The sequence below is a fragment of the Hordeum vulgare genome, chromosome 7H (genome assembly GCF_904849725.1).
Source record: "Hordeum vulgare subsp. vulgare chromosome 7H, MorexV3_pseudomolecules_assembly, whole genome shotgun sequence".
Lineage (NCBI taxonomy): Eukaryota > Viridiplantae > Streptophyta > Magnoliopsida > Poales > Poaceae > Hordeum > Hordeum vulgare.
Genome location: NC_058524.1, coordinates 565,040,318 through 565,055,070, shown reverse-complemented (window position 1 = coordinate 565,055,070; position 14,753 = coordinate 565,040,318). Strand labels below are relative to the sequence as shown.

The window sequence follows — 14,753 nt, the reverse complement described above, 5'->3', positions numbered from 1 at the left end:
TTCCGGTAAACAAATGAAACCATCCTATATATCAATCTTCATTTTCGGACCATTCCGGAAACCCTCGTGACGTTCGTGATCTCATCCGGGACTCCGAACAACCTTCGGTCACCAACACATATAACTCAACTATACTAAAACATCATCGAACCTTAAGTGTGCAGACCCTGCGGGTTCGAGAACTATGTAGACATGACCCGAGGCACTCCTCGGTCAATATCCAATAGCGGGACCTGTATATCCATATTGGTTCCTACATATTCTACAAAGATCTTATCGGTTGAACCTTTGTGCCAAGGATTCATATAATCCCGTATAACATTCTCTTTGTCCTTCGGTATGTTACTTGCCCGAGATTTGATTGTCGGTATCCCTATACCTATTTCAATCCCGTTACCGGCAAGTCTCTTTACTCGTTCCGTAATATAAGATCCCGTGACTTACACTTGAGTCACATTGCTTGCAGGGCTTGTATGTGATGTTGTATTACCGAGTGGGCCCCGAGATACCTCTCCGTCACACAGAGTGACAAATCCCAGTCTTGATCCATGCTAACTCAACGGACACCTTCGGAGATACCTGTAGAGCACCTTTATAGTCACCCAGTAACGTTGTGACGTTTGATACGCACAAGATATTCCTCCGGTGTCAGTGAGTTACATGATCTCATGGTCATAGGAATGAATACTTGACATACAGAAAACAATAGCAATAAAATGACACGATCACATCCTACGTTCATAGTTTGGGTCTAGTCCATCACTTGATTCTCCTAATGATGTGATCCAGTTATCAAGTGACAACACTTGCATATGGTCAAAAAACCTTAACCATCCTTGATCAACTGGCCAGCCAACTAGAGGCTTGTTAGGGACATTGTTTTGTCTATATATCCACACATGTATCTATGCTTTCATTCAATACAATTATAGCATGGATAATAAACGATTATCTTGAAATAGGAAATATAATAATGACTATTTTATCATTGCCTCAAGGGTATATTTCCAACAGTCTGAACAGCTAACAAGTGTTACAGAGAACCATCAATCGACCAAGAAGACAGAAACGACCTAGCCTAAGCGAAGGTGAACTTGGTGATGACCTTGCTGCCCTCGAAGACGACGTGCTTGGTGAGCTTGGCGGCAAGGTCGCGGTGGCAGCCATGGCCGGGGTTGAAGAAACCTAGATGCGAGGGGAAGTGGGGGAGGTGAGGCGAGCGGAGACGAGTACTTACAGTCGGGGGTATGCTGGAGGAGCACACCGGCGTCAAGGCGTCGGGCGGCGACGTCTTGAGAAGGAGGAGTAGGCGGCGCGTTGCATTGAGCAAGCGGCGGTGGTGGCGTGTTGAGAAAGCGACGACCGCGTCGTCTGTGCAGAATCCTCGAGGTGGGACTCGAGGTCTGAAAACCGCGTAGAACGAGGGTATCGGAGGGGTTGGGCTGTGAAACCCTCGTGCACCAAACGGTTTGGCAGGGTTCTACGCGGGTTGTGGGCCATGTGAGGAAAATTCTGTGAAAACCCCCTCGATCCACTTCTGTCAAACGAGGCGTAAGTCATGTTTGGTTGCAAGGGATACAATCCACTCGTGGAACAAATATATCCATGAACTCGGTTGATCCTCTATTTGACACCCATCACCTTAACTTGGAGTTGGATTCATTTCACTGCTCGAAGAAGGTTCTTTTCTTCCCCATGGAACATCGCGGAACGAGGTGGGCCAGGCCAGGATTTTCCCGTCCCACCCTCAACCGAACACACACACCATTCTAAGCCGGGAATTATCCCCGCCGGGATCACACTAACCAAACAAGCTTACGCAACTTGTTTCCCCAACCTATTTCATTGAGGGAGACAGAGGGGGCCAACGAAGATCCAAATCTTCTGTAGCCACTCGATCCGATCTCCAGCCGACGCCGGCGACCATGGCTTGCCGTCACCTCCTCCTCCTCCTTCCTCTCATCGCGCTCGCTTTCTCCTCCGCCGTCGCCGCCCCTGAGGTACCCAGCTCTCCCTCTCTTAGCAATCCCTTATCTGTCGTGCCCCCCTTACGATGGCTCCATCCGTATGCGGCCGCAGGGTCAGGGACACGCCGCTGCCGCCTTCATCGACGGCGCGTCGCACCGCTACCTGCGGGATCAGCAAGACGACCAGGTTCGGTCCCCTTCTCTTTCTCTACGGACCAACCCGTTGCTGCTTCTCACGCGCTCGAACGAGTACAGCTAATAGATCGTCAAAACACAAATACCAGATGACAGCACCAAATACTAGCAGTAGCTGTTACAACGCGATATGATGCATTTACGCCGGGGCTCAAAGAGAGCCAACATAGCTAATAGGTCGTCAGCTGCCCAGCCATATATGTCATCTCATCTACTCGTTCTGAAGAAGAAAGTTAAGCACCTATACTCTCCATGGGCACTTAATCAGATAGTTGTATTATCTTTTAGCTACAGGTAGTTACATGCATAGCTAATCAGAGGTACCTATAAAAGCTGACATGCATGCCAAGAAATAGCTTTTTGTTTTGTTTGCTATAAGCACCTCTTCAAGCACCTGCGTTTATACATGCCCGAATAGCACTTTACCCTTGCCTCGACTAATTGCCTCCCCTTACTGCTTCAAGTGTGAAGATGATGCTGGTTACCATGACAGATCAACCTTAGTTTTTGTTTTTATTTCATTCGTACCCCACGTGTCAGTATGATCTCATGATATATGCATTGTCATGCTACAACAGGCCATGTCGATGTCACTTGATGAAGTTTCTGCAGCTGTTTCTGTCTTGCTTGGTTTTGCACCACCTGCCATGCTTCCTGCACCTTCTTCTGCAAAGGTTATTTAGCTTTCATGATTCAGCTACCACTTTGCATGCATAGTGCTACTCCATCTAAGCTATTCAACCTTTGTCTATCTTGATTTTCAGTTAAACGAGTTGCTACTGCCAAAACCATTTGACAGGCCTCGTGCTGTTTTCTTGATGCAAATTGATGGATCCCATGGTATGTTAATTTGTTGGGGATGATTTTACCAGAATTTTTCATGCATTTTGATGTAGCGACTAATGGTGTCTCTCTTGATTATATACCAGACTCTGTCGATAGCTTCGTATCTGATGCCGGTAGTATTTACAAAACCAAGATTGATGGTGCAAAAAGTGCTGCTACAGGGCTTACAGGTCTGACTAATTACTGAGCATCTCCCTGCTTTTGGAACTTGGATGCCCCTACTTCTGTATTTGCCCTGTCAACACATATATATCATTGGTCATGTACGTTGCAGATAAGGATGAATTGATTGTCATTCGTTCAGATGAATCTTCTGGATCAGATGTTCTTGACAATGAACTCACCGACTTGGTAAGTATATTGTTTCTTTTGGAGGAAACTAGTGCTATACAATTTAGAAACTATAAGTAGAATTTTGCGTGCGCAGGCAATCTGGTTAGAGGGATCCTATCAGAAGGCTGATAGCAAATTAAACATCCCATTGAAGAGTGGAAACAGTCTTACTTTGCTCCTCAAGAAGGTTAGCATCGCTTCATCGTCCATTTGCATACTAACCTGAACCTGGCTTTAAAAGAACATAACTCGTCTCTGGGGATGCATTGCCTTTTATTTTAAAATTGGATGAGGTCACTTCCTACTTGACCACAAAATTCATCCAGGAGGTCGTTTCCTAGTTTGTTCAAAATTGACCACAAAATTGTAGGAACTATTTAACTTCATTTGCATGTCTACACAGGAAGTAGACGTTGAATTTGCATCCAGCTTGATCTCCCTTCACAAAACCATCAAAAGCGGTATTCAGGTTCACGAAGATTTCTCAGGAGGCATCGTGAGCCCTGCAGAGTTATTAGTATGCCACTTCACGGGCATTAAGGTAATTATAAACATAAATCTTTAGCTGCAATTTGAATATTCTTATGAACTGTGAACAGCAAAATATTCAAGAGACCCTGTAACTATTCATTATGCAACTTAAATATTATGAACTGTGAATAGACCCAGGCAACACAGCAACAGTATCTTTATGCAACTTAAATATTATTATGAAGCACATGACTCCCCTATGTTAGTGCTATAAAGTTACTTATTTGCTTGGTTTATTTAGGCTCTGGAAGATGAATATGGTTCCACAGAAATTGTCAAGCAGGGAGCTGAAGTAGTTCAAACAGCTCTCACCAAAGCATTTAATCAACTGCAGGGAGCATATAACGGTAACTTACTTTGTGCTGTTGATTGTTGACTTGAAACATAACCTTATGAATCAGTACTCTTGTTTTATTTGCAAATCACTATTGCCAGTTCATATTTTTTCTTCTGCTTGACATTTGTCATGTGTTAATATAGGGAAACTTGTTGGGCTGGTAATATCCACTAAGGAGGCTTCAACATCCTTGGCATCCATCACTGATGGACCGTCTTCACTGCATATCTCAAGACTGCTTGCAGAAGCATCTAAAACTAAGGCTACAGCTTCTATAGCTGCTATATACCTTGTTAGATTGAGTCTTGCATGGATTACAGGGATCATCCTTCTTGTCTCAACCCTCATTGGGGTGAGCATGCTTTCTCGTACTCTTGCCTATTATTGATTAACTTTGTCGAAACGCATCTCTGACGACACTATGTGCTGATTGTGCAGATTTGCCTGCTCATGAACATGCCGCTTACCAAGGACACGCTCCTATATTCAAATGTCAAAATTGATTAGTTTGTGCTGCATATGAATTTTCACACGACGGCAAGGAAGTTTTCAACAGTCATGCTTGGCTTTTTCCTTTGGACCCTGGGGTTTACAGTAGGGACACTGAGTCTGGGCTTGCTGTCCACCCTGTGTAGCATAAACATATTGTTGCTATGTGGATCATTCATTGAGAACTGTATACTGACACTGCTTGTATGGGCTTCTCTTGCTTTTCCATAAATAAATAAAAATAGTTGAGGGGAGTGTATTTTGTCAATTTCAGCGAATATTGTACTGTATTGTTGTAAAATACCAGTATGTGAACAAATTTGCTACTTGGATATTCATTGGGATCACTTTAGTCTTAATACATGATATTGGATGTTTGATTTATTGAGTTGAAATTTCACATAAATTTATTGATCGTATGTAGCTTTTGTGTGTTGCAACGAACCAAGAATGAGTGCTGACTGGTCACTATCCGCGTTGATGTTTTTTTTTTGTGTGGGTACGTAAGTAAGTACTCCCTCCGTTCCTGAATACAAGTCTTTTTAGAGGTTTTTAGTGGTTCTATTAGAAGATTACATATGTGTGTACATAGACAGTGTAGATTCACTTATCTTGCTACGTATATAGTCTTTTAGTGAAATCTTTAAAAATACTTATATTTAAAAACGGAGGGAGTAATTGAGAAAGTTATACAATGTCACTTTAACTGAACAATGTGAGGAACAAAAAGATAGGTACACCGCACTGATTGCCACTGTCTAAAATATTTAAGAAAACAGGAACATGCCGTTTCATCTCACTTCTGGATAGACAGAATACCACTCACTGAATGTACTCCCTTCGTTCCTAGACATAAGTCTTTTAAAGATTTCACTAAAGACTACATACGGAATAAAATAAATAAATCTACACTCTAAAATATGTCTATATACATCTGCATGTAGTCCGTTAGTGAAATCTTTAAAAAAACTATATTTAGGAACGGAAGGAGTAATAAACTTCCGTCCGGTTATTGCTCTGCTCCTGGCTCACCGTATAACCATGTTCACCCATCTTGCTGCTCATGCTAACTGCAGCTTCTATTAGCCTGCTTGAATTTTGCACTGAAAGAGGTAGAAAATTAACATATGGAAAGAGATACTATGAGAAGAAACGGATAGAAGAAAAATATACATGCTTTAAAGTGGCAAATCTTCCGAAGTTCATTAAGAAAAAGAATAAGAAACATACCATATATTTGTTTCACGATTGACATTACAATGCATAGAAGCACTATTCGACATGCAACATATCTGCACAGCTAGCAGAAACAGTCACCATTGAAAACATATGTAATATAATGAACTTGGTGGATGTTAGCGAAAAGAAGAAAGCAAAAAGGCATGATTATTGACAACTATTCAGAAGCAATGCATTGAGAAATTTAAATGTCATTATAGCTATGAAGTATTAAGATCCCTTATAAGTATGACATTTAAAAATAGTAGCTATAACTTTTTGTTAGTTACTTGATGCTAATGCATGTACTATCGGTAAAAACTGGATAAATCAGACCAACACCGAAATGCAGAAACAGTGCTTATATTATATATTCTAACATTGGGAGCAGAATGGTTCAAAAAAAACGTTGGGAGCAAAATAATATTCTAACAACACTTTCGAACTACACGCTCAACACGGGTGCACAACATTGCCAAGCAAAGAGTACTGCAATACCAAGACGAGTGAACTTCCCGTCGCAGAAAGAACTGCACGCATTTTTTGACACCTTTTTTATCTAGCTTTTAAACTGTTTGTTGGAACGAGGCTTATGATACGGCGTTAGAAAGCTATGGATTATGCCCAACTTCGCCATGTTGAACACTTTTCGATATTCCTTGCGGTTTAAGAGCGGTTTCATAAACGGTGGGCGGTTGACAAGTGGCAGCGTGTGTGTTTTCGTGATTTTTTCTATGTCGTTCATTGGAATGAAGCAAACACTACGGCGTTGGAAGGATATCATCGAGACGCAACTTTTTCATATAGAACACTCTCTTTAATTCCTTACGACTTAAGAGTACTTTCAAATTTACTCAAGCATGTAATTCAGTTTTTCAAATTTTTCTATGTTTTTGGTACGGTTTTGCTATAGTTTTTTAACCTTTTGTTGGCAGGAGGCGTGTGATACAGAGTTGGAAGCTATGTAATAGGCACAACTTTCATATGTTAGGTATTCATTGAGATTCCTCACGGTTTTAAATGAATTTTGAAAACCGTGCGGCGGCCAACGAGTGTCAGCGAGCGTATTTTTGTGAATTTTCTAAACCTCTTGTCGGAATGATGCAAATGATACAGCGTTGGAAAGATATCGACGATGCACAACTTTTTCTTGTAGAACACCCTCTCTAATTCCTTACGGTTTAAGAGCGGTTTTGAAATTACCGAATGGGGACACTCTCTTTTTCGAGACACCAAAATTGATGCCTCAACCGCATCAGACACAAGACCACACTGCTTCAAACTGAAAACCGCACTGCATCCTATGGACAAGCGAACTACATGCTTTTTTTGTCACACGTAAATTTTTCAAGCGAAGGAAGTTGATCGCGCTTCACGTCGGGCGTAAATGAACTTCAACACAATTGAGAACTCAACCACACTACTTTTTTTGTACTACAATGGCTGAGAATACCGAACTGCAGGTTTTTAATTTTTTTCAAAGTGAACCACACACATTTTGCTACAATGTAGTGCAAACTCCTCAACAATAACCTTGTTAATATAGAGACGCACACGGAAAGTACACACGTGCAACAACCAAAAAAGTACTTAACCATCGAGCTGCAAGGGTGGTGCTAATGATTTTTGAATGCACACACAACTGAACCTAACCGCACTACACACACGACCAAATTACATCGGGGAAACCACATGCCTGAGCGTCACGCCGCTGAAATCCCGAACTGCACACGCCAATTCACCAAACCGTAATGGACTTCATTACGAGTTGCTTGCCGTCGTCCGCCCGCGTGCGCTGCTAGGTGGTGCCTCGCGTCAGGAGGAGGAGGTGAGATGGAGAAGGGGAAGATGAAGGTCGACGGCAAGGTGGTGCACTACAAACTACGAGACCCCATGCCCAAACTACATGTGTTCTATGGAACTGCGTGAGCCATGCCCTGAATTTCATGCCCACTGCATAGCGTACACTGATGTCTACTACGCAATTTTATTCTTGTAGACTCTGTTGCCCCTCCAAGCGCAGAGTTTTTTAGGACAGTGGCAATTTTCCTTCAAGTGGATGACTTAAGGTTTATCAATCTGTGGGAGGTGTAGGATGAAGATTGTCTCTCTCGAACAACCGTGCAATCAAATACAAGAAATCTCTTGTGTCACCAACACACCCAACACAATGGTAAATTGTATAGGTGCACTAGTTCGGCGAAGAGATAGTGATACAAGTGTAGTATGGTAGTAGATATAGGGTTTTTTTAATCTGAAAATATAAAAACAGCAAGGTAGCAAATGTAAAAAAACGAGCAAAACATTGTATAAATGCTTGGTAATATGGCCTAGGGTTCATACTTTCGCTAGTTCTCAACAATGCTAACATAATAGAATCATATGATCACCCCTCAGCGTGCAACAAAGAATCACTCCAAATTTCCTATCTAGCGGAGAACAATAAGATGAAATTGGTGTAGGTAGTAGAACCGCCACTAGTAGAAAAGAGGCCTTTGGTTTGACGCATTAGTCCGAGTTGGTTTTTGAACCGCGACTAATGCTTCCACTAGTTCCAGTTCATGAGGCTAGGCTTTTGTCCCGGATTATTAGAAACCTCTAGTCCCGGTTTGTGTTAAAAACGAGACTAAAGGGGTGGTGGCAGGGTTGCGCCAGGCTTGGGCCCTTGCGAGGGCCATTAGTCCTGGTTGGTAATACAAACCAGGACTAGAGATAGATCTCTGCTTTCTCTTTTCTCTCCTCCGTTCTCTTCCATTGCTCGAGTTCATTCTCAATTTCTTCCTAGATGTCGTTGTTTTGATATAGGGGTTACCCTGACGGCATATGCCATGGGATGGCTAATCGAGGTGAGGGCAAGGCTGTCGTGGATGATCCGGGACGGGATAGGGTAATAGCGCGCGGTGGTTTACCCAGGTTCAGGGCTCTCCGGAGAGATAATACACCTACTCCTGCATGTGTGTATATGATGTATATTGGCAGTACAAGGTTGCTCCTGGAGCTGTATTGGAGGAGGAAGAGAGCTGAGCGCCTCCTCCTTGGCCTCATGTCTGAGTGTGTGTATGTGGGGGCCGAGAGCCTGAGAGAGTGAGAGGGCAGCCTAAGGCCTTTTGTATGGATGTGCAGCTTGGTATGTAAGCTACGGTGGATAGCTTACATACCAAGCTGCTTGGTATGTAAGCTACCCACCGTAGCTTACATACCAAGCAGCTTGGTATGTAAGCTACCATGGGTAACTTACATGCCAAGCTATATGCAGCTTGGGACCTAAGCTATGCTTGTCCCCTGGGGCACTTTATAAACCAGCGCCCAGGGGACAAGTTACACTGTAGATAAAGCAGTACGACGCCTGAGAGGACGTCGTAGTTGACTACGACTAGTCGTCGGGCTGGCGTAGCCGGCTGGACAGCGGAGCCGGCCGGAGTGGGCAGGCACCCCGCTCGACTCTGCGTCTTTGGGGTACCTGGGGATTATTCCCCCGACAGTAGCCTCCGAGCCTCCGTGCGACTCAAAGAGCCGGACGGAGGGTTTTCGCAGTCGTTGTTGATGCAGAAGTTGTCGATGACGGTCGATTGCAAGCCGGGGACGGAGTGGCTTGTTTTCAGCCCGAGCCGGCGACCCTTTGTAGCTGAACTTTGCATGCATCCGGCCTTACGTGGCGTTACCTCGCCAGCCAGACGACCGGAGCTAGTCCGCAAGCTCGTACGGGGTGACCAGGGATCAACCGGCTTACACTATGTGTTCTTTTACAATAGGGAGGGCGTTCGAGCGGCTAGCGAGCCCCCGAGCTTGTCAAAGCCAGCAAGGGGCGTGCGCTGCGTAGCCTCCGAGCCCGAGTCGGCGACCCTTTGTAGCCGAACTTTGCATGCATCCGGCCTTACCTGATGTCACCTCGCAAGCCAAACGGCCGGAGCCAGTCCGCAAGCTCGTACGGGGTGACGAGGGATCAGCCGGCTTACACTATGTGTTCTTTTACAATAGGGAGGGGGTGGCTTGTTTTCAGCGGGGGCGCGCCAGCGCACCCGCTGGGTGTAGCCTCCGAGCCTCCGGGCGACTCGAAGAGTTAGGCGGAGGGTCTTTGCTGTTGTTGGAGTAGACGGTAGCGTCGGGGATGTCGGGCGCGGACGCAATGTCCGCCAACTGGTGCACGCGAGGCGCTGCCGGGCACGGACGCGGGGTCCGCCGGCTGGTGCGCACGAGGCGCTGCCGCGCGCGGACGCGGGGTCTGCCAGCCGGTGCGCGCGAGGCGCCGCCGGGCGCGGACGCGAGGTCCGCTGGCTGGCTGTTTCCATCGGGGGCGCGCAAGCGCACCCGCTGGGTGTAGCCTCCGGGCGACTCGAAGAGTAAGACGGAGGGTCTTTGTTGTTGCTGGAGTAGACGGTAGCGTCGGGGATGTCGGGCGCGGACGCAATGTCCGCCGAATGGTGCGCGCGAGGCGCTGCCGGGTGCGGACGCGGGGTCCGCCGGCTGGTGCGTGCGAGGCGATGCCGGGCACGGACGCAGAGTCCGTCGGCTGACTGTTTCCATCGGGGGCGCGCAAGCGCACCCGCTGGGTGTAGCCTCCGGGCGACTTGCAGAGTCGTGCGGAGGCTTCTTGCTGTTGTTGTAGCAGATGTTGATGATGTTGGCCGGCTACGGGCCACAGCCGTCAATGCCCTAGCCGGACAGGAGTAGCCAGCGGCCGGAAGCCGTCCGGGCTCCAGCCATCCGGGTGATGGGAGGTTCTCGCCAAGATGATCATGCAAAAGACAAGGTTAGTAGATGCAGACATGTCTAATATTTGGTTTTGGGAGTGCAAGTTTATGCAAAGGGCGTCGGCTCGGTTTCGACCGAGCCCCCTTAAGTCTTTTTCATGTTCTCCCCGCTCTTTGGCTTTTGCTCTTGCTAGCCGGACAGCCGGGAGCCAGTCTGTAGCTGAGGCGAAGAGTGGGCCGCGGAATGGTCCGTACAGTACTCGGATTCTGGGAGCAGACTCGACCGAGCAGATACTCACAAATAAAACGATCGAGCCCCCTTAAGTCGTTTTCATGTTCTCCCCGCTCTTTGGCTTTTGCTCTTGCTAGCCGGACAGCCGGGAGCCGGTCTGTAGCTGAGGCGAAGAGTGGGCCGCGGAATGGAGCGTACAGTACTCGGACTGTGGGAGCAGACTCGACCGAGCAGATACTCACAAATGAAACGACCGTGTCGCCCAAGCCGTTTTCTCCCTGGGCGTTTTTCGCGTGTGGTGACCTCCAGCTTTTGCTCTCGCTAGCCGGACAGCCGGGGTGCGGTCTGTAGCTGAGACAAAGAGCGGGCCTTCGGTACCGTACAGGTTACTAAGCCGTCCATGAAAACGAACGTATCAGGCCAAACGGCCGACCCGAGGCCGAGACTAGCTAGCGCCGGGTGAACAGTAAAGCAACTGAAACAGATGCGGGGATGGCCTCCGAGGGTCGCTCGGGGTATCCATATTTTGTGCATGGTGTAAAAACATGTAGATGAACAGCTCACATTGCTTTTTTACAGTCGGCAAGACGGTTGTTGTCGATGATGATCGGTGCGGCTTGCAGTCGTCGTGGCGTTTTGCTAGACGAGAACACCGGGGCACCCGCTGGGTGTAGCCGCCGAGCCTCTGGTGGTCGGCTGGTATGCCAGTATGCCGGGAGTCGAAGCAAATGGGCGACCGGAGTCGGCCAGATGTCGAAGTAGACGGGCAACCGGAGTCGGCCGATGTCGAAGTAGACGGGCGACCGGAGTCGGCCGATGTCGAAGTAGACGGGCCACCGGAGTCGGCCGATGTCGAAGTAGACACGACCGAGTCGATCTGGCGCCCACTCCATTTTTTATTTTTTTTTGAACCGGCAGCCAGCTAGCTAGCCGGTCGTGGGCGCACACATGCATATGGCCAAGCAGTACACATGCACGCGGCCAAGCAGTCGGCCATGCACGTACATATGCATGCGGCCAAGCACCCGGATGTGCGCGCACATGCAGGCGGCCAAGCAGACGGGAGCCGGCGGGCGCGCGGGAGACGGCCAGTGCGGGGCGGCGAGCCGGCGGGCGCGGGGCGACGAGCCGGCCAGCGCGCGGGAGATGGCGAGCGCAGGGCAGCGAGCCGGCGAGCGCGGGGCGACGAGCCGGCGAGCGCGTGGGAGACGGCCAGTGCGGGAGACGGCACGGACGTGGTGCAGCCGGCCAAGTACCTTGGCTACCAGGCGGCCAGCCGGCCAGGCCATGCACGCACGTGATGCAGCCGGCCAAGCATGTAGCACCAGGCCACACAAACAGCGTAGCTCGCCAGGGCATGTAGCCGGCCATGCATGTACGCCGTAGTGCAGCCGAGTCAGGCCACGCACGCACCATATGCATGCATGCATACAAATGCTTGTGGCCAAGCAGCCAAGTAGCCTAGTAAGTTAGTAACCCGACGTGCGTGCATGCGTGCAGACGGGGATGGCCAGCACATGAACTGGTGGGAGCCGTCCAGGTGCGGCGAGGGCGAGCCGGCAGGCGCGCACGAGTTGGCCGGGCGCGCCATGGTGAGCCGACCGGCGCCACGCACGGAGCCACGCGCAGGGGCACGGGCGAGCGGAGCAACGTGAACACGTCGGAGGGTATGTGGGGCAGCGGCGATGCATGAGCTTCGCAGGTCCGCAGTTTGGACGCGCCGGCGGGGCGCGCTGCAGGAGCGGACGAAGCCATGGTGCGCAGCGGCGAGGCCACAGGCGGACCTGCACATATGGGCGAAGAAGCGGACGACGTGGAGGACGCCAAACGCGGCGTATGCGGAAGCGGATCGAAGGCGAACGACACGAGCACGCCGCCACGCACGGTACGTCGGGGGCGTGCTGATGTCGAGCCCCCGAGCAACGCCGGAGAAACGGCATCAAATGTCGCGGTGGTGACGATGAAGAGGGTCCCGCCCAGACCGCGGTTCCAGCGGCAACTGGCCCCACCGTGGGCGTCAAATGTCGTTATTTTGATATAGGGGGTATCCTGACGGCATATGTCATGGGATGGTTAATCGAGGTGAGGGCAAGGCTGTCGTGGATGATCCGGGACGGGATAGGGTAATAGCACGCGGTGGTTTACCCAGGTTCGGGGCTCTCAGGAGAGATAATACCCCTACTCCTGCATGTGTGTATATGATGTATATTGGCAGTACAAGGTTGCTCCTGGAGCTGTATTGGAGGAGGAAGAGAGTTGAGCGCTGTAACAACCAAGATGTGGTCCTTTCCGATCTGGGGGTCGAGGCCCCCGAATAGGAAAGAAGCGCATCTAAGCGTTTCGCAAGCAAGTAACATAACACAAATAATAATAAAAGTAGACAATTCGGGATTCGACTGTCTTCTTATTAAAGCTCAGAGTACAACACAGATACAATCAAGGTAGTTCCGCTACGGACTACAAAACATGGAAAATGCTATGCTACCCTGCTGCAGGCCCACGATCACGACCACACCTCAGTCCTCTGGATAGTTCACGTAGAGGTGGTCTGTCTCCTCGTCGTACTGCCACGCCAGCTGGGTGACGTCGGGATCATCTGCCTCTGGGGTACCTGTACCTGCTAGGAGTTTAGGAGGAATCCGTGAGCCACGGGGACTCAGCAATCTAAGACCTTGGTGCCAGAACTAGTCATGTTATTGGGTAAGGTAGGGGAGAAGTGTATTAGGCTGCAGCATCCTATGCTTGATTAAGTGGCTAACTTACGCAAATTAGAAGTAAAGGTGGTCTACACTAACGGTCGGATTTACTTGATCACTAAGTGATCTGAACACCTACCTACGGCGTTCATAACCCCACCGTGTTTTCGATCGAAGAGAGATCTTCGAAGGGACAGTCACGGTTACGCACACAGTTGGCAGTTTTTATTTATTTATGTTTAAGTTCTCTAATACCGGATGTTATCAAAATATTCCAAATTGCCACATAACCGCGGGCACGGCTTTCCGAAAGATTAAACCCTGCAGGGGTGCTCCAACTAGTCCATCACAAACGAACACAGGCCGCAAAGGCATCCTCTATCACGAATCTCGTGATCTCGTCGGATTCCTTAGAGGAAAACCTCAACTCTGGGGGAACCCAAAGCTTCACTGGGATTCCTATACGCAAGATATACCGCTTAGGTAAGGCAAGGCTAGCAGGACCTCCCGACGTGTCGACGACCCCGATAAGAGCCGCGTATCTCAGTCTCAGGACACGCCGGATGGAACTAGCTACAGGTACCAAACCTCAAGTTTCCTTGTGGTGGCCCCGCAGGCAGACCAGTTGGGACCAACACTCATGAGGAGCACTGGCCCGGGTTTGTTGAATTAAAGATCCTCGGGGTAGCTACTCCCTATGCAGATTATTATAAACTTGTTAGCAAATTAACACCAATGTTGGGTCCTGTCGGACAAGCCTTAGCACTATGCGATTTATCGAGGGGTCTCCATAACAACCCCGAACGTGTTAGGAGCGATCATTATGGAATCAAACACCGGTAGCCGGTAACTAAGGCGGCAATAACGGAACAAAGAACCCGGCAAAAGGCTAGGCCTTCCGTCATTTACCAAGTATATAGGTGCATTAAATAAATAACAGAATTTGATATGATGATATCAAGCTCATGTTATCACATGAGTCAAAACCCCTGCAACTAGCAACGCTAACATAAGTAGCTGAGCAAGCCTACTTAGCCATACAAGTTTGCTAGGAAGGAGTACGGTGTTTGGGCTCATGGCATATGAAGAGACAATTTAATTTCAGTGGTAGGCAGCGAGCAATTTGGCATGGAAACGAAACTAACATAACAAGTCTAGAGATGGAATCAAGGTCATATCATCTTGCCTGTGATATCCTCAGCTTGGAATGGTTCTGGA

General features: G+C 48.5%; 1 protein-coding gene across 1 annotated transcript; it reads left to right on the top strand.

The window, feature by feature from the left end:
* Window positions 1–1,804: 1,804 nt before the first annotated feature.
* On the top strand, window positions 1,805–5,082 carry LOC123408760. Its single transcript, XM_045101805.1, has 11 exons — window positions 1,805–2,000; window positions 2,080–2,154; window positions 2,741–2,836; window positions 2,927–3,002; window positions 3,092–3,178; window positions 3,283–3,359; window positions 3,436–3,528; window positions 3,745–3,882; window positions 4,114–4,219; window positions 4,353–4,561; window positions 4,648–5,082. The coding sequence occupies exons 1-11, from the start codon at window positions 1,926–1,928 to the stop codon at window positions 4,714–4,716; spliced, it is 1,101 nt and encodes a 366-aa protein (XP_044957740.1). The 5' UTR covers window positions 1,805–1,925; the 3' UTR covers window positions 4,717–5,082.
* Window positions 5,083–14,753: the final 9,671 nt, after the last annotated feature.

Bases quoted from the DNA above. Each gene is read 5' to 3' on its own strand.
- LOC123408760 (XM_045101805.1), top strand. From the start codon at position 1,926: ATGGCTTGCCGTCACCTCCTCCTCCTCCTTCCTCTCATCGCGCTCGCT. The intron at 2,155-2,740 runs GTTCGGTCCCCT...ATGCTACAACAG, and splicing joins GGGATCAGCAAGACGACCAG to GCCATGTCGATGTCACTTGA. The intron at 3,529-3,744 runs GTTAGCATCGCT...ATGTCTACACAG, and splicing joins TTACTTTGCTCCTCAAGAAG to GAAGTAGACGTTGAATTTGC.